The sequence below is a fragment of the Canis lupus genome, chromosome 14, assembly GCF_003254725.2.
Source record: "Canis lupus dingo isolate Sandy chromosome 14, ASM325472v2, whole genome shotgun sequence".
NCBI lineage: Eukaryota > Metazoa > Chordata > Mammalia > Carnivora > Canidae > Canis > Canis lupus.
The window spans coordinates 51,463,014-51,490,765 of NC_064256.1; the positions used below are offsets into that span (position 1 = coordinate 51,463,014).

Genomic DNA, 27,752 nt, shown 5'->3' on the forward strand with positions numbered 1-27,752 from the left:
CACCATACTCTATGTTCTGAGAAATGGGAACTGGCAAGAACTAAGTACTTGATCTTTGACTGATTATGTGTCCAGCTGATGCCCTGTTGTGTCCTTATCTCTACTTTAACTTGTCCTAGTTTAGATTTATAATCTTAAATTGGGAAAGTGTCATTTGTACCATCCTCCTGGCTAAGATGTATAGAGTCACACAAGTGCAGCACTCTGAGTCTCATTCCTTAAAACTTTCGATCCATAAATAAAACTCATAGATTTCCAAGTGGGTTTTTTTTTTTCCTTTTTTAACCTTCTTACATGCAGGTTATCCATCTGAGGGTAGACAGACTAATGGTCCCCCAAAGAGGTCCATGCCTTAATTCCTAGAACCAGTGAGTATGTAATGGCAAAATGGACTTTGCGTAAGTGACTAAGGGTCTTGAGATGATGAGGTTACCCGGGATTATCTAGATCGGCCCAATGTAAACACAGGGGTCCTTATAGGTGAAAGAGGAGAGACTGCTGAGTCAGAGAGAGAGAGCTGGCGATGCTCCACTGCAGGTTTTAAAGATGGAGGAGGGGGCCAGAGGCCAAGGAGTGCAGGTGTAAAAGGCAAGAAAACAGAACTCTCCTAGACCCTCCACAAAGAAATGCAGCTCTGCGGACTCCTTAATTTTAGTGGAGGGGGAAGCATTTCGAACTGCAGCCCTACTGAACTGTAAGATACAAAATTTATGTTGTTTTAAACCATTACACTTGTAGTAACTGTTACAGTACCAACAGAAAACTAGTACCCCCAAACTGTATCTGAACAGGGTCTGATTTCATCAAATTTTGGTGATGCCATTCAATTCTCTAGGTTTATAGTTTCGAGGTATGTTTTAACCCATTCTCTATCATTCGGTTACAGTTACTTCTGGGGATATAAGATAAAAATCCAAATACCCTAAACCAAACCAAACCTTTCCTCTGTTTTAAGAAGTGTGTGTATACATGCCTTTTTTTTTTTTTTTCTTAATTAGAGGCCCAAAACGTTAGACTTAAATTCTTTTACTTGTTGTTGGTGGTGGCCTACGACAGGAATTCCTTTTAATTCTTTGTATCCCTCTCCCCGACACCTTTAGCTATAGTTTTATATTGTCCTTCTTCTTCTCCCTCTAGCTAGACAAAATCAGCCTAAGTTTGTGAGATGCAGGGATCTACATTCTCCTGTTAATCACAACCTAACACATCCTATCCTGTCCTTTGATACTATCTATGGAGCCTACTATTTGCACCGCACATCTTCCTTTCCTCTAACATCTCATATTTCAACTGGACAATACAGATAGGCTCCATCTATCATCTAAGTCCATAGTTTCCAACTTGGAATTTTGGAGTAGTTACTAGAAACACTCTCCAGGTTTCCCTAATGCTAGTGTTGGTGCTGAGGTAATTTAAGCAGAGCATAGTTGGCGACTTGGGAAGTTCTCAGGTAAATTTGCTGTTTTCTTTTCATGAAGACAACCTGTTTCCGATATGCCTTGCCATTTATATGTAAGTTTCTGTTTTCTCCAATGGTGAATCACTCAACATCAAGCCAAACCTCATCCTGGGGCAGTGATGGAGGTCTTTCCTTTTACTAGATCTGTATGCTTCTAGGTGTCCCATTGATCAGGAGCTGCTTCTGCTTCTCCAGAAGGTTATGTTTCTCCATAATCGTCCTCCATGGGGAACGTCGCACATAACACAAGAGACAGGTTTCCCCTTCTCCTCCTCTGCAGCACAGTGACACAGTCACCAACCTCCCAACATGGCCTCTGAGCCTCTCCTCCACATCACCAGTAAAGACACTCCAACATCCACATTTCCTGGGTCTCTTGAGTCCATCCACCCCCACCTCAAGACATAATCTTACCACCTCCCACAAAGACCCAATTACTTTTCTCCTGGATTCAAACAACTTCTTCTCTTTGTGTCTCCTTAGTCCTGATTTCTGTACCACCAACTAAGCATCAGTAATCAGTAAGAACTGAGTCCACAGACAGAACACATTTCAGAGAGGCATATGATGAACACAATCCCTTCAGATAATTTCTTTACCTTTGAGAACAATTTTCATGATCTACGTTGTTCTTTTGGTGTTAGACTTTAACAAAGAATTAACTGGCCAGTGAGGGAGAAATATGGCAGAAACAACCAATTCCTCTGAGATGAGGTGATTTGGTGAAAGCAAAATCTTGATTTTCTTGATTTGGTGAAAGCAAAATTGGTGTTCTAGTTACACCAGGTACCTGGCCTGGACCTCTACCCCCTACGCTTTGCACCTCTGTTCCTAACCCTGGGTCACTGCAGAAGAACCTCCATGTCTCTGAGGAGCAGAGTTTGAAAACCACTGCAAGAAACATCTTTACTCCAGGATGAGATGTTTTCCTGGGGAGAAATTAGAAGGTTTGAAATTTCTTTTATTCACTGAAGTATTATTTCAGGGAAAAAAAAAAAAAAAACCCAAAACAAACCATAAACAAAGTCTATCAACAGGAGGAAGAATAAATTAACCATGATAAATTTGTTCAGAGTGGAACGCTATCCAATAATAATAAAAATAATAAAAGGACTAGAGCTGTATCTAGTAGCTTGGATAAATATAAAAGTATAATATTAGTCAAAAAGAAGCACTCTAGGGACGCCTGGGTGGCTCAGGGGTTGGGCGGCTGCCTTCGGCTCTCCTGTGAAGAGCCTGCTTCTCCCTCTGCCTATGTCTTTGCCTCTCTCCCTCTCTCTCTGTGTGTGTCTCTCATGAATAAATAATCTTTTTTTTTTTTTTTTAAAAAGGAGCACTCTATAGAATGTCATACAACATAATATCATCATATAAAGACTAAATGGTGAAAGACATTTGAAAAGATGAAAAAATATTTTTATAGATTTGTAATAAAGGCATAGAAAATAGAAACAGGTGTCTCTGACAGTGGGAATTTCTCTGAAATAAGTAAGTACATGCAGGAGGGTCTAAATATATCTCTAATGACAAATTTCTTAATAAAAGACCTAGAGCAAATATCTGGTATTGTTGAGATTTATTAATGATTTACTATCTTATACTCTACTCTTGTCTGTATGTTTAAAAGGTTTTACAATAAAATACTGTAAAAAAAAAAGCGTTGTTTGCTACATTTGAAATGCTATTTCAAAAATATTATATACACATATGTATTCATGTGGAAAGATAATTTTCAATAGAGTCAATTTTTAAAAGTCTATTTGGTGATAGTGATAGAAACTTCTTAAAATAAACTTTAAAATGAGGCTGGTACTTTATTTCAGGAAAAACTAGAAGAAAACAAAAGGCAATGGGATTTAATAACAGATATTATGATGAAATCAACTTAGTAACTGGTCATTTGCTACTAGGATAAAATAAAAAATGATAACACATCAAAACTTTCACTCAGTTTCAGAACATAAATCGATGGAAACATTTTAAGAACAAGACAAACAAACAAGGATCAGGTCCCTGTAAACATCTCTGAATGTAAATGTTAAATTTTATTGAACCAAAAAAATGAAATCTATAACAAGAAAATAAGCATGCCTGATATCACAACTAGTTTGTGATTAGAATCAATTTAATCATTAGGGTTTTCACTCTTTCTGGAAATAAAGCATTAATAGCCATACCACTGTATTTGGCTACTAAATAAATTCATCCTACTATCCAAATACACAATGCTTCTGAGAAAGGAATTTTCTGTTTCCTCTTTCTCATTGCTTCTGCTGAACTATGACTACTGCAGGTAAGTAATGGCTTTCCAGAAACATTGTCTCTGGAAGGAGACTCATCACCCTACCTGGATTGGTGTAAAGCTGGCTTTCCACGGTTTTGCCGATGCACTGCAGTTTAACGGCCTGAAGGGAGTCATCTACGTGTACGATGGTCGGCAGACTGCCCAGGGTGTCCTGCACCAAGTTGGCCACTTCCCTGACATCAAAGAGCTTCAACAGTTCTGAGTACACAGCTGGAAAGGAGCTCAGAAACACAGCCTTAAAAGGAAGAAATGTAAATCAACTCCAATATGCACCCAGAGAAATCTGCTATAAAATGTCAATGAATTTAAGACTGTGACAAATAATTGTGAATGATTAAAAAAAATGAACGTAAAACATTTCTGGTGCCTAAAGCTAAAAGGCTGCAATTTTTTAAAAAGTGTAGCAAATTAGAACAGTATTTTTAAATGTGCCAGGGTGCAATATAATAAAACTGAGAATTTCTGGAAAATCACTGACATTAGCAAAATGATTGGCAAAAAATCCCACAGAATCAGCAAAATGCAGCATGATCGAATGGAAAGAATGCTCAACCAAGACCTGGAATGCAGTCACTTATAGTTCATTTCTTTTTGGAGAAGGTTTCTGAAGAGCTCATATAATCTCATTTACCTTTAAGAAACCAAACACATTGATTCCCAAAAGCACTGAAGTTATGGTTAAAGAAAGAAACGAGACAGGGACTCAGTAGACCTAGATTGTATATCCTACTAGCTTTGCTACTAATCAACTCTGTGACCTCAGGTCATTTTAGCCTCTTGGGTTTCAGCTTTATCACCGGTAAAATGAAAAGATTATTATAACTAACCTTTAGGTTGTTTTGAGATTTATTGTAACCCCAGAACTGTGTGTACTCAGAACAATATTCTTTATGTAAGTGAAGAAACCTGATAATCATTTTTTAAGGAAAAAAAAAAAAAGATGCCAGTATTAAATCCTAAGGGGCACAAACTGGGCTGGGATTGTACATCAAAACAAACCTAGTCTTTTAAATTCCACAAAAGGAGGGCAATGGAAGGAAGCGTCAACCAGCCTCAAGTCTATGAAGTGGGGGAAGGAGGCACATGTTTCTAATATGCTGATATTCAAGCACTAGCTGGCTTACCAATGAGACCTGACACCAGCAGAAAGTAGGTCGAGTGTACATGTGCTGATGATTCAAACGCAGACTCAAATTCAAATTCATGGGTTTTGGCATTTATCTATACAGCAGCAGCAAAAATATCTAGAAGAGCCAAGACCTGTTTTTGATGCCAGAACCATCAAAATGCTTCAGGTGCTACAACTGACAGCTATGCTCTCCTTGACTCTTAGACATTATAGATTTACTTGAATGCATTTAAAATTAATAACTTGGTATTCTCTGTTAAAGACGATATTTATATAACCTTCATTTCATCTGCAAAGAGCTGAGTCATACAGATGAAGTTAAAAAAAAAAAAAACAATAAAATGAGCCCAGCTGATTACTGAAAAGGCAACTATGCTGATTTTCCTGAGGAATCTTTTCATTTATCCATTAATTCTTTACTTAGAGCTCTTCAAAAAAGCATGTGAATGTGCCTGAAGTGGAGACACATGTATTAAAAAGGATAAAGGAACAAGGACCTTTTGATAAGGACAGAGAGACAGCTGGACCAAGCTACCTAAACTAAGGATTTTCATTGCAAATAAAAAGAAAAGCCTACGCTTGTTTTGACCTTCCCGATAACCAAGACGGACAAAGGTAATTATTAGGAACTTGGGGCAGGGTCTTGGGCCTCAATTCCTTCTGACATTCCTCTTCTGCTCTGAGGGATCCAGGATAGGTATCTATCTGTGGAAGGGAAACCAAGAGCCACAGCTCCAAGAGCTGAGTGAAATGGCAGTTCTGTTAGGGCAGGGATCCCAAAGACAGAGTCATGAGTGAGCTGGGTTTAGGGGATCCCGGTAGAACCACGGGGGCCAGATCTGTGGGGGCACTAGAAACGGATTCAATGTGAAGGTTTTCTGGGATGGTTGCTCTGCCTCCAGAAGACAAAAATTGCCCTGAGTTGTAGCCTACAGGGAAAACCATGCAGAGGAGAGCAAGGGAACCAGGTTTTTGTCTTTAAGGCAATTTAACAGTAAAATTCAGACTAGTGGGTTTCCTTGGCTCTGGGTGTGACAGAATTCTAAGATGACTCCCAAGACTTTTTCCCCCTGGCGCTGTTCCTAGGACTTTGTTATATTACATGGCAAAAACGACTTGGCAGGTATAATGAAGGTTACTAATGAGTTGATCTTAAAATATGGAGATTATTCATATGGGGTTGTCCTACTGACATGACCCTTCCAAGCAGAAGTTTTCTCTAGCTCATGGTGGGAGAACTGAGAGAGATCTGAAGCATGAGAAGGATCTGACCTACTGTTGCTGGCTTTGAGGATGGAGGGGCCACATACCAAGGAATGTGAATGGGCTCTAGAAGTGAGAAGGCCTCTCCCTTCTCCCAACCCCTCGCTGATAACCAGCAAGGAAATGGGAATCTCAGTCTTATGAACACAAGGAAACTGTTTCCTACCAAAGGCCTGGAAGATTCTGAAAGTGAATTTTTCCCCAGGACCTCCAAAGAAGCCATCAAAGCCAACACTTGGATTTTGGCTGTAGGAGATTCCAAGCAAAAAATCCACCCTACCCTCCTGATCTACAGAACTGTGAGCTAATAAATGGATGTTATATAAAGCCATTAAGCCCGCGGTTATGTGTTAGGCAACAACAGAAAAAAATCACACACAGTGTCAATCAGATTAGTGACACCTTCCTTCTTAGAAAAGAGAGCTATGAAGGTGTGGGGTCAAGAGGGGACTTGGAATAAGCAAAGTGTAAAGTGTTCCCCACGCTCCCAAAATACAGAGGGACTAGGAAGTCCTCTTTGCTTAATAAAGAAAATTAACCACTTCATCGTTTTAGATGAAGCCTTTTAGGATCAAACTAAAAGAAAATTGTCACATCACGTGGGCTCATATTCTCAGTTCAGGGCAACTACTGAGATGCAGTGGAAACATAACTTAAGGAAAAAGAATATTTCTCTAACTTTATAGAAGGGAAAAATAAAAACCTCTTGAGTCCCTAGGAAGGCATGTCATTGAGAAACCATGACTTATGGCTACTCTTAAAAGTAAGAGAATATTTTTCAGATGTGAATTAGATAAGTTTGTCCCTTTAACCGGTAAAGGTTTAAGATTAAAAAAGAAGTCTCAAATATAATAGCTTTTATAAAAGTAGTGAGTTACTGAGAACTTTGATTTAAAGGAATACATAAGTAGCTTGTTGGATTATCCTTTTCAAATATCAACTGCTGGAAGTAGAGTTTAGCTAGTGGGCAATGTGACTTTGAGGTATCTGGCAAGTTCCTTAAGTGCAGTGATTGCACTATTGGCAACAGAGCCCAAAATGTCATTTAAAGGGCCTGAGTTGTATCCTTGCCCAGATGTAAGATCTGTCCACTTGTGTAAAGAAGAGATTAGCAAGAATAGCCCCCAAAAGTGAGAAAAAGCACAGCGCTGCTATTGGAAGGTTGGTACATTTCTGCTGTTTTACCATTCTATGTAATGCCTTCCAAATGTCAAATGGCACTAAATTATGATGATACTCTAAGGGATCTAGTTTTGTCTTCTAATCTCCCATTTCTTTCCCCTAATTCTCGGTGATTATCAATCTCTACTCTCCAGGGGATGGCAGCAAAGAGGCTGCTTCTCCATCTGACAGGTTTTTAACCAAGTCATTAGAACTCAAAGTGTATCAAAAGGATTAAGAAAATGTAGAGTAGATATTGAGACCGATTGCTCAGAACACTTCAAGGCCAACACTTCAAGCCACTTGGAAAGTGGCTAAATCCCGTTCTCAAACAGAACATGTGGAGCTACTTCAGGTAATGGCATGTGGCAACAGCCTCTCAGCACTGGTCATACAAGATCGGTCCCAGGACAACTAGGGTCAAGTTAAATAAAACAAAACAACATGCAGTTTAGCCAAGTCCAATATAATGAGTCTCAAGTTGACAGATTAAAATGCAGTGAAAGGGTTGGAGTAAACAACAGTAACAAGTCAGCTCCAGTGAACTTCCTTCCCCAAGGCTGATGGTGACAGCGTGTCTACTCATCGGCATGTGTTCTGGGAACTGAAATCCAGGCTGCTGCAGACCAACAGTCTCCCCAAGAAGAGGGAGAACAGTTGGAGGAAAGGCAACCTAACTTCTGCTCTGCTGGGGCTCAGAGACTAGGGCACCTTTTAAAAGTCTGCAAAGTTGCTTACGCTACAAATATAAACTGGAGCTATGGATTTCTCGTTGGCGAAAACATTCGCTTCTGCTGCTGTGTAAACACAAATAAACTGGACTCATTTTTGCTCTACTGAGCAGAGACAAAAAAGACATTACCTGTGATTGAGATAACGCTCCTGACCCTTTGCTCTCTTGAGAAAGGAAGAAACGGACCGACATAAGGAGCTCCTGAATGCAGCAGCGAAATTCCTCTTCATTTTGTCCACCAGTAGCAAGGGAGAAGAGCCTTCGGGATTGCACTATATACTTAAAAATATATTCTTGTGCCTTAAAACAAAACATTTTAAAAGTTAGCCTCAAAAGAAACCAAGAGCATTTAACAATGACACGGCATAAAAACCACGGACAGCATTAGATTGTTAAATTATTGATTTAAATGCTAAGACCCCATGAGATTTTCGAACAGTATTTACTTGTGGGCAAAGAGCCATTTTTTTTCTCTGATGCTAGTGAGAGAAAAGGTATAGATAATTTGAAAATCCTTTGTAATTTTCAAGATATATGAACTTGAAATGCTTTTGATCCTCAGGTGGTTTTTAGTTAACAGAGAGATACGTCTGTTTCTCAAAAATTACTGTGTTTTGCTGGCAGGTACTCTTGCCACTTAGCATTTTACCTCCAATCAGCCCAAGGTGATAGATTTATAATCAGTAAAAGACTTGTTTTTAAAAATGTATACCTGTCAACTTCTATCTAGTGACCTCAAATAGAGCGGCATTCAACAATAGGACATCAGAGGACCTCAGAGCAGCTAATGGACAATCCCTTTAAGAACCTGTGTTCTTGGGATCCTGGGTGGCTCAGTGGTTGAGCATCTGTCTTTGGCTCAGGCTGTGACCTGGAGGTCCTAGGATGAAGTCCCGCATCGGGCTCCCCTCAGGGAGTCTGCTTCTTACTCTGCCTGTGTGTTTGCCTCTCTCTGTGTGTCTCTCATGAATAAATAAAATCTTAAAAAAAAAAAAAGAGCCTATGTTCTTTTATGAACATGTTTGCAAGTAAAGTGTTAACATCTCTATATACAACTGAACACAAAGGGTCCAGACACCTGGGCAGCATTAAACCATGAGACCCAGCAAAACCTCAGGTCTCCTCACTGTGACCCCTGCTAAGCCACCCTATTCCCTTTCAAAATTAGGACAAATCGCCCTCAAATGGCCTCTGTCAGGGTATTGGAAGCAAGAGCCAGGAAGTCCCAAGCTTAACTGCCTATGTGTGGTCTTCTGTCATGAAACCTCCCTCCTGCTAATCCTAGACTTCACTCCGAGTGTTCTGGAGCTCAGAGGTATAAGGATTCAATCCCAAGCAGTTCCAGTGGGTGAGCCTGGCAAAGTTTCTTTCAAATTTCATCAGCTCTGGAGGAGCATAAACTGATTAAGAGCCTTGAATTGGAAAGCCAGTAATATATCATCCCCAATTACTGTCTGTGTAGAGGAAAGCAATTAGTTTAGGCAGCATCATGCAACAGCTCCATTAGACTATATTATCTGTTATTGACAGCACGTCATTACCTTCAACACCTCCTGGATGTGCTCTTGCCGTTCTGCTTCCGTGATCCTGTCCACGTACCACTTGAGAACTTTGATGAGATCTCTAAAATACAGGGGAAAATGTACAGAAGGTGGACTTGGTCGAGTTCTTAGGTAAAAGACAACAAATAAAACGTTGTTATCACAAGGAGGCTTCTTTCCCATCAGTTCTCACCATTTTCTGTCAAACTGCTTGATCTGATAATGTTAGGAATCTGCACATCAGCATCACTACCCCTTTTTGAAGATGCAGAGAGAAACACTTCCTCCCATTGAGATTCTCTTCAGTGTGGATATATCCCATTGACTCTGCTGTTTTCTGGCAAAGCTTTCCAATGGGCAGACACAAATACCAGAGAAAAGGTCTCTGGCCAAGAAATCTGGAAGTCTGACCATCATGGTCAATCCTGGACAACTGCTAGTTGGGATTTCTTCCCCAGTGACCATGTAAATAGCTGGATGAAATATTTAGTTGGAGGCAAACGGGGGCGTGGGGAAGGATAAGGGATCATCTCTCTACTTCAAGTCACATGCCTATGGGTTTATCTAGCCAACTCTCTGACCTGTGGGAAGAAAAAGGCTTACCCTCAGAGCGCCTTAGTAAGAGAATTTCCAAAACAGCCAAGTTGGTTTTTTTTTTGGTTTGTTTTGTTTTTTAAGGAACAAAAAGAGAATTTAAAAAACCCCAACAATAATTCTCAAGATTGCAGTCTTCCTACCTTTACCTTTGTTCAGTTCTTGGTTTCTGGGAAACAGAGCAATTTTTAAAAAATGCTCCTCTTTTCTCTCAGTCAGAAAAGAGCACGTGGATGTTCTACTAGACAGGTGCTGCCAGGAATGTTATTTTGAAGATAAATGTCAGTGAGTTTCTGACCACCCATAGCCTGAGAAGATTCCATAGGCCTTACCTGTCTTATTAGGAATGATTATCCTGCTCTCCTGGCCAACATAAAGTGTTGGAAATTATGCCCTTCCTCTCTAGCTTCCACTGGTAATTTCAATCACAAATGGTGAGGTGCTACTAAGGCCCCAAATGTCAGGCCGAGTGGTACAGTCGGGCCAACGTCCCAAACGGTCCCTGATAGTACATTTCACCCTCTGTAAAAATCATGTTGACATACCGTTCACTTAAATGTTGGAGGCATAAATCTTCACGTGCATTGATAGGGAATACCCAAGGTAATAGGATCAGATGCTTCTTTGATTACTTATTATCTTTTATATATCACATGATGGGGAAAAACGGGCAAAAACATGATTCAATCTTTTTAAACACACTTCTGGGAAAAAGGCTCGTATGCACAGCCATAGTGCTTAAGGGATGAGGTACAAACGTGGGCAGAGTAGCAATGGCAGTGTTAGAATGGGAAGAAAGAACTTTGGGGGAACATTCCAGGGCTGTATTTAAGCAGGGCCAAAGCCAGGGAAGATATTATACATAGCCCAGGAGAGAAGCTGTTGCCTTCTGGCAATTATCAACCAGGCTGCAGGGAGGCAGGTAGGAGCTACAGCTTGTCATTACTCATTTGCTTTAGCCTTGCCTGCAGAGTTTGAGCTCATCAGAAGGGATGAGCAGTTAAAACGGCAGCTCGTATCACAGGGTGGAGTCCATGGCTGCACTGCTTGTGGCCAGGAATCCGGTCTTCACATTAATCAGCAGGCACTAGGCACACAGTAGGTACTCAGTATACATGAGCAGATAAATGAATGAATGAGTTAAAAAGGTATTTTGACAAAGGCTGTTTTCCCTTCACCTCTTGTTCGTAAAGACTTCTAGAATCCCCAAGGAACGTGGTGGTTAAATGGGGTTCTTGGCAGCCAAACTGAAATAACCAGTTATTTCAGACCAAAGCGTATCACATGAAATAGAGACAAGAAGAAAACACTTTATATGTTAGGTTTTAGGAATAGAATTCAGAAAGGTTTTTTTTTCTCTTTTAATCAAAGTAAGTTGCAGCCATTAAAAAAAGATGTGTGAGAAAGGAAGAGACTGACTCAAGAGACACTTCAGTTGCTGTGCTTCATTTCTTCCTACACTTTCTTTTAAATTTTCCTATATTGCTGGTTCTGCCTAGAAAAGCTCAAAAGGATCTGCTTCTGAACCAATTACAAGATAAAGGCCTTACCTGTATGCAAGTGCCCCAGCAAAGTGACTCTCAATGTAGGTGTCCATTACAGGTTTAAAATGATGGAATTTGCTATCTTGCAGCAAATTTATTATGTGAACCTAAAAAGAAAATTGAGCTTTATAAACTGAATGCAAATCAAGATTTTTTTTTTTTTGGTTCTTTTTAAGTGACTCTTAAGCTATTAAGTGCACATTTCAGAAAGTCTTGGTCAAGACCAAGAGACAAAATTGTTAAGATATAATTAAAGTGAATTTAAACTCACCAACGAATCAAATACTTTAGACCCATATTTTTGGGAATTTTCATCTAAAATTCCAAATAAGGTATCCAGTGTATCTTGCAGAAACTGTCAGATAAAGAAGTAAATCAATAAAGAAAATATCACCTGTCCTTCCCCCTCCAAATATTCTTTATTCCATGAATCTCCAAGAGAGGGATAACAAAATAGCATATACCTTTACTATCTCTGAGCCATCAATTTCTTTTAATTTAGAGAGACAGCCTGTGATCTTGTCTGGGTGGGTTCTCCATTTCAAGAGATCAAGCATATCACCTTTTCAAACAGAAAAGGAAGATTAATTGCCTTAGCAGAGAATAGTCCGTCACGTGAAAATATTTCACTGGTAAAAGCTAGGTTCTTACACATGTTACCTACTCTTCCCAGTCATCTAAGTTTCAAGTTCCCCCAGACCATGACTAGCTCTCTAGGATGGCATTTATTACAATGTATTCTAATTATTTCTCCCTTCCCAATGCTCTTGATTTACAAACTCCTACTCATCCTTCAGTTCCCAGAGTAGCTGTTGCTTCGTCCAGAAGTCTTTCCTGAAACCTCCAGACTGAGCCAACTGGCCCCGCCATGTGCTCTCATCCCAAAGTGGCAATGACCCCAACTATTTCAGTTGTTTACCGGTCTTTGCCCCTACTAGTTTGTAAACTCCAAGGGAAAACAAACAAACAAACAACACAACTGACATGCGGAGTCTGGCCCTATGGCATCCCAGCACAGGTAAAGAGCAGCACATAGGAGGCAGGTGATAAATATCTATGGAATCATTTTCTGCCTCCTCCTGTTAAAATGGGAGTTTCTTGAGGGTCAGGAACCTGCTTTAGTCATGTTTGTGTCCCCAACACATAGCACTCTGCCTAGAAATCAATTCTACCCAGCAATGAAGGTCTTCTGGACAATGTGACTCAAACCGGGCAGGACTAGAAGGTCCCCTGCACAACGATGACAAGTCTAGTCAATTGTCGGGTCATCGAGTGAGCCCGTGGAGCTGAAGAGGGCCAGTTCCTGGACTCCACGGTCATCATCCATCCCAGATTCTGGGCAGGCACAGGGCTGAGCTCTTCAAGTCCCTCCCTTTCCTAAACTGAAAGACATGGGCCTGAGTCTAACAGAGTCCTCTGAGAACCTCTTCACCTGGTGAAGGGGAAAAAAATCCTTCTCTCAGCTTTCCTGGGCATAAGTTAGAAAGGCTCCTGAGCATGGTGTCCAGCTTTACTAGTCTCCAGAAGGAGCAGAGAGACAATGGTCTCTGGAAGCCAATGAAAGCAATTCAGAACTGACATCAGGCTTGTGTATGCAGGAAGCGCACAAGGCGAGGGAAGCTGGCAGGGCCGGCTTCCCAGGCTCAGTGAGGCTGACAGACTAGAACAGCCAAGAAAGAAACCAGGAGGGATTTTCCAGCCTTAACAGGGAGAAGTTAGCTTGAAAGCACTCTTTCAGGAAAGACCCAAATGGGACTTGCCGAGACACAGAAAGACCAACATGGAAACAAAAACTAGAAGAAAACAAAAACAAGAAACCAAGGAAGAAGTAGCTGTGATGAAAAATAAATAAATAAATAAATAATAAATAAATAAATAAATAAATAAATAAATAAATAAATGATGTAGCAAAAAGAGATGAGAAAATATATAACAATCTTCAGAGGAAAAAGAAGCAACGTTCACCGAAGCCAGATTCAAGAGAAAAACTTCACAAAGGACTTAATAGTGAGAAATTTAGTATTAAATGGAAATATTGATCTACATCAAACAGGGATAAGAGGATGGTTCAGAATCAGGAAAATGAGGGAATTTTAAGAATAATGATTTTGAAAAATTTTTGTCATATTCCCTAGTGGAAAAAAAATCGGAAAATGTTTACTATTCATGTCTCATTCAGACATCCTAGAGGTAGGATTGGAACCATTAAAAAAAAAAAACCATTGGTTATATTTAGAATATCACGTATTTCCACAAGTGGAGACGCGCCACAGCAGAAGTGCTCTGCGTTCTCCCATCAGCTCCTGCCTTGCGCTTCCTTCCTAATTCCAACCCGGGCATCCTCCCTTCCAGTTCCCCACGGCATGATCCCTGCCACTCCCTCTCGCTCCTCTCTTTCTTGCCCCCCAGAGCCAGGCTGTTGCAGGGGCATCCAGGGCAAAGCCTGGCGTGAGGAGCGGAGTGTGTGCAGAGGAAGGAGGGGCTCTGCAGGCCTGTTGAGAGGCCTCCCCAGCGGCTGCAGTGGGAAACCAAGACCAGCACTGTCCTAGCAGAGCCGGAGGAGAGATGACAGTGGTCCAGACAACCAGATCGGAATGGGGCTGCTGACCTTTCCTGTGAGCAGTCTGATGACTCTCTAGGCTGCTCGTAATGGGGGAAGCGGAAGAGTAAAGCAGTGTGTTCATCTGGATGTAATTAATCATGTGTACAAAGTGCTCAGAATTAAGTCAAAACTGTCATCTCTTAGGTCTCTCTTTTAGCTGCCTGCAGATACATTAGTTGCAAATTAAGAGCTATGGCCCTATTGCTGAAAACTGTGATTTTTAAGTATTCCATTCAGCAAGCATTTTAGACTATACAGTATGTTTGATCTACCAAGAGCTAGAAAATAGGTGGATGACATAATCCCTACTCCTTTTCTTCCTTTTCTTTTAAATCACACTCTCAGGAAGAGACTGAATAAACCGCCCATTATTTGGGGGAGAAGGGGACGTGCGGAAGTCAGCAACTGTACAACTAACTGGTAGGCTAAATTTAAGCACTGTTTTTTATTTTTAGACTTTTTAAAAGTTATGTGTAACAGCCCTAGGAAGAAAACAAAGAAGTAAAAAATTTCTTCCCTGATCCCTACATTAAGAAGCTTAAAATATCTACTTGATCTGGCAACCACAGATGTTCGGCAGGGTGCTCTCTGGCCTTGGTATGCTATCCATGAACAAACTGGAATACGGAATATGTGCAGACAGACACACTTTCAGGATCCTGAAATGCAAATCTTCTATAAGAAATTGTTCCTAGAGACCATATCACTTGCTAAATGCCCGGTTGTAATGGAAATGGGATTTGTGTATTTTCCAATTTGAGTAAAATGAATACAAAGCAATTTAATTCCAATTTGGAACTGGATTACTTCTGGTCAGAAATGTGTGTCTAGCATGTAAATTTCAGAAAGATCAACTAACTTCCTTCTTCCCATCTCTTTGAAACACAGTATTTATTTCCTGGTTCATTTTGGGCTTTGTTACATTGACAAGGGTAATCAAAGTCAAATGATAATTAACCACTTATCAAGTGTCCAAAAATGAGCCAAGCATTGCCTTCCACACAGTGAGATGTTTAACATAATGATTTCTGAATAGGTTTATTTACCCGTATCTACTTGAAAATGTTCTCTGCTTTTACAAACCTAATTTTTAGGTTTTAGTTCAGTTTTATGTTCACAATTCTGTCTGACATCCTAAACCTGAGAACAAGAACAAATTAAGTCTGCAGGACCAAATACTTTGATGGCAGATAAGCTATTGTTAGGATTATCTGGGTGGGTGGCAAAATGATGGCCCCACAGATGTCAATGTCTTCATCTCCGGTACCTGTGAATATGTTTACCTTTTATGAGAAAAGAGATTTCACAGATGTGATTAAGTTAAAGGTCTTAAAACAGGGGGGATTATCCTGGAATATCTAGTGGGCCCCCTGTAAAGCACAAGGATCCTTAAGAGAGAGAAGATGGTCAGAGTCGTGAACATGTAAAGATGCTCTGCTCCTGGCTCTGAAGATGGAGGAGGGGCTGTGCGCCAAGGAATGCAGCTAGCAGCTATCAAAGGGAAGCAAAAGGATTCTCCCCCAGAGTTTCCAGGAGAAATGCTGTTCTGATGATACCTTGATTTTAGTCCAATGAAAAGGATTTCAGATTTCTGACCTCCAGAAACGCTCAAAGATATATTTTTGTTGTTGGAAGCCAATAATGAGTTTATAGTAATTATCACTACAGCAAGAGATAACTAATACAACCTGAAATTCCTCTACCAGAGTAATCGATCAGTTAAATGTGAACCTAGGTTCTATAGCAGACATACAACTAATCCACACAGAATAAATAGATTTTCTGTCTAAGGGAGTAAATAAATAGCAGGTTGATTTTCTTATCTTCAAAATCTCTGTAGGGTAGACTAGCACCATAAAAAAACATCTGCTGTTTGGTGAATGCTTTATAAACATTATAGAGATCTGTCAGTGAAGTTTTTTTTTTTTTTTTCAGTGAAGTTTTAATTTAAGGAAAACCACTAATCCCTGAATACAGATCAAGTCTTGAAGTTTCTTAACTTGGTGATGGCTACCTTCAACCAAATTTACTAAAAATACGCAGCTGATTTTTAAAAAAATTTTCCCCAAAAATACTTTTGGAAGGGGAGAAACAAAAACTAATACAAATGTGAAAGGATCATTTGCCGAAGTCCTACATAAATATAACAGCGCCACAAGAGGAATCGAAAGGGATCTTAAAAGAGATCAATGTTATAGTGTGACATTTTACTTCTTTTCTCGGGTCACGTTCTAGAGAGGAACTGTGTTTCCTCCTACAAATGCTGTTCTGTGACACAGAAGAAAGAGCTAATAGCACTTACCAATGCTGAGGCCCAGGGACACTTTGTGAGATTCAATACCTTATTACGAAGTGACTCTCCTCAACATCATGAGTCTGACTTATTAATACGGCACTGCAAATGCTAGCCAGAAGCCTTATATAGCAACCATGAAGAATTAAAAAATATTTAATTTCCTTCCTTCATTACAGATGATGTTTTCATGACAATTTTCCAAGGAGAAGAGCTTGTTTTATTAATCATAACTTGCTAAACAATCACTGACATAAAAAATATGGTAGAACAGAAAAGCAATATCCATCTAATTAAGCTAAAAACAGCCCCTTGTTCCAAAGCCTGCAATCAGCACTGTTTATGGCGCTATAAAACAAGAGAGATTAAGGTGGTGGTATCCTTTGTCTCTCTGTCTTCCTCTTTTTAAAAAGCAGCTGGGTTTTGATGCCTTGTGCACTTGGGTTTCCATACTGGGATAATTTTGAAGTCTTTAAATTACACGCATTAACAGGCCATCGGGGCACAACAGTTTCCATTTTACTGGAGGTCACAAACAGAAGGACCAACAGTTTTTCTGGTGCAAAGTTCTCCAATATAACACTGGTGTTTGTTAAACCTGCCTGCCAAAATTCTCACGAGCGCTTAAGTACAAGGGCTTTCAAATAAAACAGCATTAAACGTTACCATTCTGTGTGAGTTTCGTGGAACAGAGAAAAGATGTTATCCAAAAAGACTCCTTTGTGGCCTTCATGGCTTGGTGATTATTTCCAAGGAGGATGCCCTTGGAAAAGGGAAGTTTGAGGTAGCGGGCAGTATCCTGAAGATTTGTATTCTCTTCACACTGTTAAAGATATTAAAAATAAAATTAAAAAGGGAGAGATAAGAGACCTCATGAAAATTGTTAAGCATACTTTCCATTTCTGCTGTTTATAAACTGGGAAACATTCCACACGGGATTACAAGTAGAATTTGGCTTTTAAGTAAAGTACACAAAAACAGAGAGATGGAATTAAGCATGGATTTTTGGGCTCAGACCAATTTGGGTTCAAATCCCAGTTCTGCTACTTCTCCCAGGAGTAACTCTATCACATTATCTCACCTCTCGAGATCACCATTTCTAAATCTAAACCTCAGTGTGTTATCGTAAGAATCAGGTTCCATAAAGCCTTTCACACAGAGCCTGATATACAGGAAGTACTCAAGAAATCATATTTGCAGTAACCACATTTAAAACAAATGCTTATTAAATTCTTCCAACATCTCATCTGAGGCTGCTATCGAACAGCTCCTAACTTTGAAAACTGGCAATTACAGGAAACTTTTTCAGGGTCATCTAAGAGTCCCACCATGTGAGAGAAATCTCTACTTCACAGAACATGCCAGTTAACAAATATAAGAGGGATTACAAATTTAGAAAATATAGTTTCATATCCCTAATGTAATTCTTTCTTTAGTCAAAGATGGTCACTTAATGCTAAAATCAGCAAGAAAATTGTTGGATAAAGAACTGGACATTTGGCACATGGGGTTGGCTCGGTAGGTAGAGCATGCAACTCTTGATCTTGGATCATGAGTTCAAGCCCACATTGGGCGTAAAGCTTACTTGGAAACGCCACCCCCCCAAACTAGACATTCTTATGATGCCAATGTAGTATAACACACAGATTAATTTCCAGTGGCAAGAGGACAAATACAACTGCACACACATGGGGCAGGGGGGAATCAGGTTGTGGTTATACCGATGCACGATGGTACAAATATCGCTGTCTGTAACGTATTCTTACTACAGATGTTGAACCTCAGTCTACCACAAGTACAGATTCCACTTCCATTTCATAATAGATACAATGGACAGAACAACATGCTGAACAATACTATAGGGGAAGCAACTAGAAAAACCCTGAAGGCAGCATTTTCTGCAGGATGCCAGGCTTTGTCTCTTCAAGTCCAATGAAGAAAGAAGAAAGAAGAAAGAAGAAAGAAGAAAGAAGAAAGAAAGAAAGAAAAAGAAAGAAAGAAAGAAAGAAAGAAAGAAAGAAAGAAAGAAAGAAAGAAAGAAAGAAAAGAAATAAGAAAGAAAGAAAGAAAGAAAGGAAAGAAAGGAAGAAAGAAAGAAAAAAAGAAAAGGATTGTTCTAGACTAACCAACACTTAAGGCAAATGTGACATATAGTCCCAGATTTGGATCAACCTACTGAAAAGGATTTTTTGAAATTTATACATTGACTTAAGTTCTAGATGAGATTGAAAAAATTCAGTGATTAGAAAATCATTTACCCCAAAGATACAGATGCAATGAAATGCTGGGACACCTGCACCCCGATGTTTATAGCAGCAATGTCCACAGTAGCCAAACTGTGGAAGGAGCCTCGGTGTCCATCGAAAGATGAGTGGATAAAGAAGATGTGGTTTATGTATACAATGGAATATTACTCAGCCATTAGAAACGGCAAATACCCACCATTTGCTTCAACGTGGATGGAACTGGAGGGTATTATGCTGAGTGAAGTAAGTCAATCGGAGAAGGACAAACATTATTCTGTATGTTGGCAAATTGAACACCAATAAAAAATAAATTTATTATTAAAAATTTTTTTAAATGTATTAGTCTAAAAAAAGAGAAAGAAATCATTAACTGGAAAAGTAGGTTTTAGGGCAGTATGATATAATGGCCATACTATTCATTTGTCTGAACCCACAGTATATACTATACCTAGAGTGGATCTTAAGGTAAACTGTGGATTTGGGGTGATTATGATATGTCAATATAGGTTTATCCTTGATTAAAAAAAAAACATTCTGGTGAGTGAGGTTGATAAGGGGAGAGGCTATGTATGTGGGGGGTTGGCATAGAGAAATCTACCTCCTCCTCTCAATATTATTATAAACCTGTTTTATGGTTCTGTTCTATGATATCATTTGTGTAAAAAAAATCCACAGAGAAAAATATCTAAAAGCATATACACTAGAGGATTAATAGTTAACAGCACCCAGGTAATGAGGGTATTGTTTTTATTTTGAATTATCTCTGTACTTCTTTATAATGATAAAAGTGATTTTAAACTACAATTCTGAAAAAAAATATTTTCACAGATACAGAGTTCGTATAACTTAGGCTATTTTGAGTATAAATTTTAAAACTCACATCAGCTTAATTCCTTTAAATGTTTTCAAGACTAGTGTCTTGGTTAACAGGCAGGGGTTTAAACAGAGAATCCCTTTGGTATTCCAAAGTACTGTGTGTGATTCATAAAATATTTAAAAAATTTTAAATAATAAATTTTAGGAAAGACCTAACGAGTTCAAAGAGATGGAATCAGAATACTACAAGATGTTCTTACTAGCACACCTGCCCAGTAACAGGAGTACCTATAAACACAATAAGCAGCCTCTATAATTCTCTTCTAACGTTACAACTCCAAATGCTTTCTTTTATTACTGGGAGATATTTCATGGAGACAGCAGAGCGTGTGAAACACACATATATGGTTTAGAGAATCATTACAAAGTAAATGCTTCAAATGCCTTCTTCAGAAACAGCCCTTTGGCAAAGTAATGTTCTGGAACCCTTGACTGCCATCCCTTCTTGTCTTGTTCTTGGTATCGGGGCTCGGAAGATAGCAAGCCAAAGCATGAGTCACAGCACCCCGCACTGCCCCGTACTTCCTGCCTGGGTCTGGTCTGTGGGGTCAGGAACATGCTCTGGTCTCCCAGCCCTCACCTGACTTGTGTTCCATCTATCTAACCGCCACTTCCTACTGTGACAAGCATGGGGGAACACAACAGACATACTGTCCAGCTATTGCCAAGCGTCCTCTTCAGGAGCTGGAGAGGCTCTAGCCTGCTGTGTTCCATCTACTCACAGAAATTGTGCCCCTACAGATATAGCTCTTATTCCCCCACCCATCAAATAATTGCCTAGCTCATGAGCACTTCTGGCACCCTCTTAGAATTTCTGCTTGATACGCTCATCTAGCTCTGCTGGTGGCCACGGACTGACGACTTCTGTGACTGAAGATAGGATGGCTGTTTCATGTATTTAGGGAGCCCTGTGAATAGAAGACTTGGTTGTCTTCTCTTGGGCCAATCACTGTGGCCAGATGAGTGCCACCAGCACTGGTTCACTTTACTTCTCCTTCAGCCTGGGTGGGGGGGGGGGGGGGGGTCAAGACCTCAGCATCTGAATTTGTCTGAGGCGTGATACCTTAACAATTCTTGCAGCTGAACACTATCACTCGCAGTCAAGTACAAAGACAATAATTAACATAAATATTAAGATGTAAAAGTCATTTCAAGATCTCCCGCCAACAACACTGGGTATGTGTGCATGAGCTTGCATGTGCTGGTAGGGAAAGGGCAGGTAGAGAAAATTCTACCCACCAATTCAGCGAAGAAAAGCACATAATCACTCTTTGGTCTCAATGAACCTTTTGATGAGAACATTTGCCAGGAGTTTGACACTGAATTTTTTTGTCCAGTAGGAGCCCAAGGAGATAATGCTAGGTATAGGGTTAGAGTTGGAGGTTTGGATCTATTTCTGAAGAACTTATGTGGCCTCAAGAAGTTGTACAGAACAATCTCATAGCATATCTTTTGTTGTTCTCTGAGGTTCTCAGCATGCATCCTTAACACATCATACATACACTGGAGATTTTAAAAGCATCCAAGCAATCACCATTTATGATGGTTTACTACATGTCAAGCACTGCAAAGCACTTTATGTGCATTTTCTTATTCTCATAATCACCTCACAAGGCAGGACACTGTAATCTGAGGAGCTATGTGATTTGCTCAATGTCACATTATCAGTAAGTGTCAAGAGTTGGGATTTGAACCAAAGTTTGTGTTCACAACTACTAGAGAACACTGTCTCCTTCAAATGTTGTTTTAACCAAGTTTTGAGTTTTGTTATAATGAATAAACATTTATTGATCTATAGGTAACATACTGAATGGTAGGTAAGGCTAAGAAAGACTAAAAAGTTCACTTTTCCAAAAAAAAAAAAAAGTCTATTTGTGGGAGACACCCTGGGAGGCAGCTCAGAGTGGCCTGTAGAGCTGAAATGGATTTCTGTCAATCAAGCCTAGGAGCCCTACAGCGAGGCAGCTAGGCTCTATTCTGAAACCAGGCATGGAGCAAGGAGGATCATGTGACATGACTGTAGTGGGGAGCAAGGCCAGGTAGGAGCAGATTAGGCATGACACAGGAGCTCGGGAACTCAACAGGTGAGTCAGAGATAATATGTCAATTCATCTGAAGAAAGAGAATCTAATGAAGTAAAAAGTAGATGAGGAGCAGTGAAGAATAGAAATGAGGTTCAAGAAGGCAGACCTACAAGGCAGGGGCAGGTATCAGCAAGAGCTGAAGCCGAGAAGGTTCTCCAGCCTTTCATGAGGAAATGTACCGTTCATTAGCAAAAGCCAGGCAGTGAGGAAGACTCAGCATCAAATTCCTGGGGCACCCTCAGCCAGGTGGGAGAAGGGAGGGTACTGGGGGCACAGATCCAAATCAGGACATAGAGTGGAGAAAACAACCAGAAGTGAACAACCCTGATCCCCCTACTCTTAGGCTAAGAGTCAGTTAAGTCACAGAAATGAAGCTGGAAAAGTCTGGTGTGGCACTGCCTGCATGTTAACTGTAAATACTGGTATAAATGAGTCGTGGTTGAGTGTCTGCAAGCCTGTGAGTCCACCGTAGCTTCCCAGGAAGCTTCTCAGGAAGGCGAGAAGTGGCTTTGTCACCACAGTAAAATCCAGTTATACCACTAACCTAGATGAGCTGTTAAATACAAATCACTTGCATTTTGGGGACTCGCACAACTGTTTGGGTTTGGGCATAAGGGCAACTTTTTTCATCAAATCTGGTGCAGGTGTGGAACAAGGCAACGAGGACATGAGAATAATAAGACACTGTCCTCCCCGTACACTTGTGACAGACACAGCTAATGTACTACCAGTGTGATGGCTATATGATGATAGACAGATGAGGGAACAATGAACTGAACCACTCTTTCTGGAAGAAACAAGGCAACATGATCGCAGCCTCATGAGGCTGCCACTAGATTACAGGAGCAAAACAATGTCATTGTCGCAGTAAAGGACAATTCTCTGTGTTTGCTCTGATAGGCTGGCATCTGTGCACGCCATCTCAAAATGGAGTAAAGTTAATTTATTACAAATTAAGGAGGAAGGATTAAGAATGAGTCCTCTGCTTTACCACACTTGAGACTGAAATCAGACCTGACAGGAGAAATGTGCTCATAGAAGAACTAAGTGCAGGCTTTGTGAGGAGGCAGTGGTAGTCTCCATGAGCTTGGCTCACAGGCTATTCCCTCGCTCAGAGTTGAAACCACTTGGCACAGCAATGAGTGGTGCATCATGCCCCAGGCCACTGTTTTGACCCATCCTCCTAGACAAGGGAAAGAGAGCTGTGATGGTCCGTCATGAGCAGTGTTCCAGAAATGTGGTATCTGGAGTAGTATAAGCTATGTGACTGAGCATTAAGCATTTAAAATTTATGTAGAAATAAACTGGTATGGACATTCATAGTACATTAATCAACTTAAGGGGTCTATAATTTGCAAAAAGTAAAGAATTAAGTTGAAAAAAATACAGTAAGTTAGACAATGCAGTTGGAACTGTATTTAACCGGTCAATCAAAAGCAGATTTAAACAGTTTGTGGTAGCGAAGTATCTTCTTTTGGGAACACTCTTAGTATGATTAGCCATCCTGAATGATATCACAAATTTTAGAAATTTATTGAATTCCAAATTACCAGTCCTTTAATTTGGTATTCAGAACGTACCAGGGAAATAAACACTCCCTGTCCCTCAGGGCATTACCTACCTGACCTCTGCACCGTTAACACCCATGCCAATGTTGTGATGAGGGCCCCTGGATTCCCGCCCTGCTGGGGAAGGGAAGCAGGGTCTATGGGAGCAGGTCTGCCTGACTTCAGTCAGAGAGAATAAGAGGCTCACCAAGCAGGCAATGGAGGAAAAGGCATATCATGTGGGAGACATGGTAGCTATAAAGGCCTTGGGCGAATAAAAGCACATAAGTGAGACTATGGGGCCATGGCAATGAGGTGCAATGTGGGATCCTCGACTGGACTCCCCAAGAGAAAAATGACATTAGTGGGAAAGCTCCTGAAATTCACCTAAGTTTTGTGTTAACAGTACTGCACATGGGTTAATTTAGTTTCAATAAATATGCTATGGTTGGGTTGTGTAAGATGTTAACATAAGGAGAAGCTAGGGGAGGGGTATATGGGAATGTTCTATACTATTTTTTGCAATTCTTCTGCAAGTCTAAAATATTTTTAAAACCTTTTAAAATATTAAAAAAAAAAAACCTTTCTTCTTCATCTTCTCCCTTTTTTTTTATTTTCTTAAGAAAGCACAGGTATATTCAGACAACTACATGTAGCTTAGTAAGGCTGGAGCATGGGATCTTTCAGTACCAAAAAAGCCTTGGAACTGCCCTAAGCCTCTCAATTAGGAAAAACCCAAGAGAAAAGCTCAGTTTGGGACCTGATGAGTTTGAAGTGTCCCTGGAGAAGGCAGCTGTAGACGGTCAGTGGGCTGCTAAAAGGCGTGGGCTGGAAATCCAGTGCGGCCTTCTGCAGCAGAGATGTGGTGATGAGCTAACCCGCGGAAGTGGCTGAGATGGTTTTAGACTGGAGGAGTCACAAATGGTGGCCAAGGATGAAACCCATGAAAATACCCTCGTCATGTAAGGTGTAGATAATGACAGAAGGGTCCTCAAAGGAGAAGGAGGACGAAACTCAGGAGAACACTGTTGAATAGAGGCAAGAATGTGGGATTTTCAGGAAGGGCAATCAATGGTGCCACATGCTACAAGGAAATAAGGAAAGATTCTGAGAGTGGCCAGTGGCTTTAGCCACTTTGGGAAGACTGAAGATGTCCTGGTATAATTTGTGAGAATGAAGGTGCTTCCTGGATGTCACATTAATAGCCTTCAGCGCTAAGACCACGCCTGCAGATTATTTTAGCCTTTTTTTCTTTTCTCTGTTCATCGTGGCACATTTCTGCATTAAATATATTGATGTACTTCTAATTTTTAAAATTTTATAGGTGTTTCATTCTTATTTTTTTTTTTAAGATTTTATCTCTTTATTCACGAGAGACACACCGAGAGAGGCAGAGACACAGGCGGATGGAGGGGAGCCCGATGTGGGACTCGATCCCGGGAAGCTGAAGGCAGACGCTCAACTGCTGAGCCTACCCAGGTGTTTCCTTTTTAATTTCTGTCACAGTGAGTAATAAACCAAAGGTAATGTGACCCAGGTTGGGCACTCGTGGCCTCCAGGGAAAAGTTCACCTGAGCCGGAGGAGCCAGTGGAATGCAAGGAAGCAGCCACAGTGGGGGAAGACCGGCTTTTCACGTAGACGGATGGTGCTGGGAAAGGAAGAACCAGTGTGCGGCCCTTTAAAAAGGTTTTTGTGGTCTTTGTTTTTCAGAAAAAGGCTCAAGCAGGTTGACGATCTGAGAAAACACGGCCAGAAGAAAGGAAACAGACAGAGTTGCAGGAGGAAGAGCGGACAATGGGAAGAGCGAGGCCTCCAGGGAGTCAGGAGGGAGGGAGATCCTGAAGGAAGCAGGTGGAAGAATGAGGAGGGAAGGAGTCTGGTCCCATCGCCTGAGACAGGAAGCAGGAAGGAAGGGAAGGAGGCTGGGAGGTTCGCAGGTGGCAAAGGAGAGACCATGGGAAGCTGAGATTCCTGCCTGGTGGCTTCTGTTTTCTCTGCTAAGTAGGGAGGAAGTGGTGTGGGGAAGGCCCAATGGTAAAATCTGGTCAGTGGCCCCTGGGGGGCTGCAGGCGAACTGGGGACAGCCACCCTTCGCAAGCTGTGTAGCAACGTGTGAGTCTGTCATGTGTCTCTCAGCCTTGATTTAGATGGTTTTATCAATAAAGAGGTCTGAAATTCTATGCAGTCAAACTTACACGTTTTTTTTTTAGTACCTGATTTCTAACACGTGAGCCAGTCTTAGAAAGACCCTCCTTACCTCGATAGTATAAAAATGTTCAATCATATTTTTGTAAAGCTCTTACAAGTTTTTTTTTGTTTGTTTTCTACCTTTAATCTGGAACATGTTTTGGTCTAAGAAGCAAGATAGGAATCCAGTTCTTCCTTTTCCCCCAACACCCATCATGGTCATCTCAACACCACTTATTAAACAGGCTATTTTTTTTAATTTATTCAATGCTTTGAAATCTACTGTGCCTCCATTTTTTTTTTCTTTTCTACTTCTTTTTTTTTTAAATAGTAAATTCAAGGCTGCAATTATCCGCAGGCCGTGTGCCTTCCTGCCATGGCAGAAGAAGGATAATAAGCATTATCCTCATAATATGGTTTTATAATCATTACACTACAAGAGGCCTCAGGCTGAAACTGAACTTGTTGGCTCAGTACTATGAAAAAGAAAACCATGGCATCAATGAGACTAAAAACCAAAGTTGTTATACTTGGCGAGTATCCCACACCTCTTTAAATCAGCAATACCGAAAAACCCCAATCATAAGACAACACAGCTACTTAGGTTTCTCCTGTGGAGCTAACACTTCCTGATGGGTCTCCTCAAAGTAAGTCTGCCCAAAATTAGACAATCTATAGGCATCATCCTGAGCCTCCCTTGTGGTCGAGAAAGATTACTGGGAACACCTGCCTTTTCAATTGCTCAAGCTCAAATAAATAAATTTTCCTATGCTTTATGGATCAGAATTCTGAATACTCCATGAAAACTTATACAAAGGCCTGAGCAGATCCACAGCTCTGCTTCTGAGAAAATTTTTGCCTTTGCCAACAGACACAGACAGGCCTCTGATATCAAAGTAGAATGGTTCCCTGTCTGGGAATCGATATATCAGTTGAACTGCTAAATGCTTCTGTAGAGAAACAAGCCATGAGACCTGTCCTCCTGGCATTTTAAGTAGATGGATGTCTCTAAACACCAGCTATGAATCTTGGTATTTTTTAATATTTAGAGTCAACCTGGACTTGACTGGACACTTAGCACCTGCCCTAAAACACTGTCTAACCCGCAGGTGAGAAAGCCCATACCTGATGTGCCATATAAAAGTGATTCATTCTTCTATATATTATTAGGAAATGGGAGCTCAGTTTTAATTATCTGAGCCTTGCCTTTTCCAAGTCAAGATTTAATGCTACACAGAGGTAATAGCACAAACACTCATACAAAGTACCATATGTCTTTGGGAAATTGTAGCTAAAGACATTGCCTGTCATATCTCACATAGGGCACCTCTCACCCAACGGTAAGATAAACTGATCCTCTCAGATGTCTAGGACATTGAGCTCCTCTGTTTGCTTTACTGATCACTTTAAGTTGTTTTTTCTTTGTATTTGAACACTGTAAGCGTCCTTAAGTCTTTTTTGAAGTAGAGAGAATATAAGTGCCAGAAATGGAAGGGACTTTACCTGTTTTGTTCACCACTACATTTCCAGTGCCTGACTTGTAGTGTGTGGTTGGTAAATACGTTGAACAAATAACTAGAAAATGAATGATTAAACGTGCATAGCAGCAGAAATTACCAGGTGTGTTGTGCATCGACACTCATTTTATTAGCAATAATCCAAAGGTAAGGAAAGTTTTTGTTTGTATCTTCTTCATTCATTCCATAAATCTTTGCTGCACATGTACCGTGTGCCAGAACCCCTGACACAGCTGTCACGCTTAAGGGACACATTCATCTATTGGAATAAGCCAAGGGAGCATTAGATACAGAATACAGAGACAATCCTTTCAAAAAGACATAGTCCTTGCCAGCAATCTCCTAAAAAAGTGTTCTTTTCAGTCATTTTTTCCTCTTTTCCAGAGTGATAATAAGATAACGAGTTAATAATTCAGTCCTGTTTATCGCAGCCTGTTGCCAACATCTGACTGATGTTACCTTATGCACGATGAGCTCATGAGTGCCATCTGGAAGAGTCCTACCATCTTCTTGCATCAGGGGGACAAAGGAGAAACCAAACAATTTCTTCTCTCCTTTCTCCTTTGCTGTGAGAAAAGAGAAAAAGAATTACTTGCTTTTCAAAATGCTTGCCTACTCACCCGTGTTCAGATACACAGACTGCCAGCAAACATGTTCATCAAGAAATACA

At 40.5% G+C, this 27,752-nt stretch overlaps 1 protein-coding gene across 8 annotated transcripts in view; it reads right to left on the bottom strand.

Annotated features, from left to right (window-relative positions):
• Positions 1-27,752, bottom strand: part of DOCK4 (dedicator of cytokinesis 4) — a 410,170-nt gene that overhangs the window by 114,283 nt on the left and 268,135 nt on the right. For all 8 annotated transcript variants that reach the window (XM_049093429.1, XM_049093431.1, XM_049093430.1 and 5 more), the window contains exons 16-23: positions 27,542-27,648; positions 17,291-17,447; positions 12,194-12,291; positions 12,001-12,084; positions 11,736-11,836; positions 9,592-9,673; positions 8,180-8,350; positions 3,807-3,999 (exon numbers count right to left, since the gene is read on the bottom strand). In XM_049093429.1, coding sequence (XP_048949386.1) covers positions 3,807-3,999; positions 8,180-8,350; positions 9,592-9,673; positions 11,736-11,836; positions 12,001-12,084; positions 12,194-12,291; positions 17,291-17,447; positions 27,542-27,648 — 993 coding nt within the window. The remainder of the gene's footprint in view (positions 1-3,806; positions 4,000-8,179; positions 8,351-9,591; positions 9,674-11,735; positions 11,837-12,000; positions 12,085-12,193; positions 12,292-17,290; positions 17,448-27,541; positions 27,649-27,752) is intronic.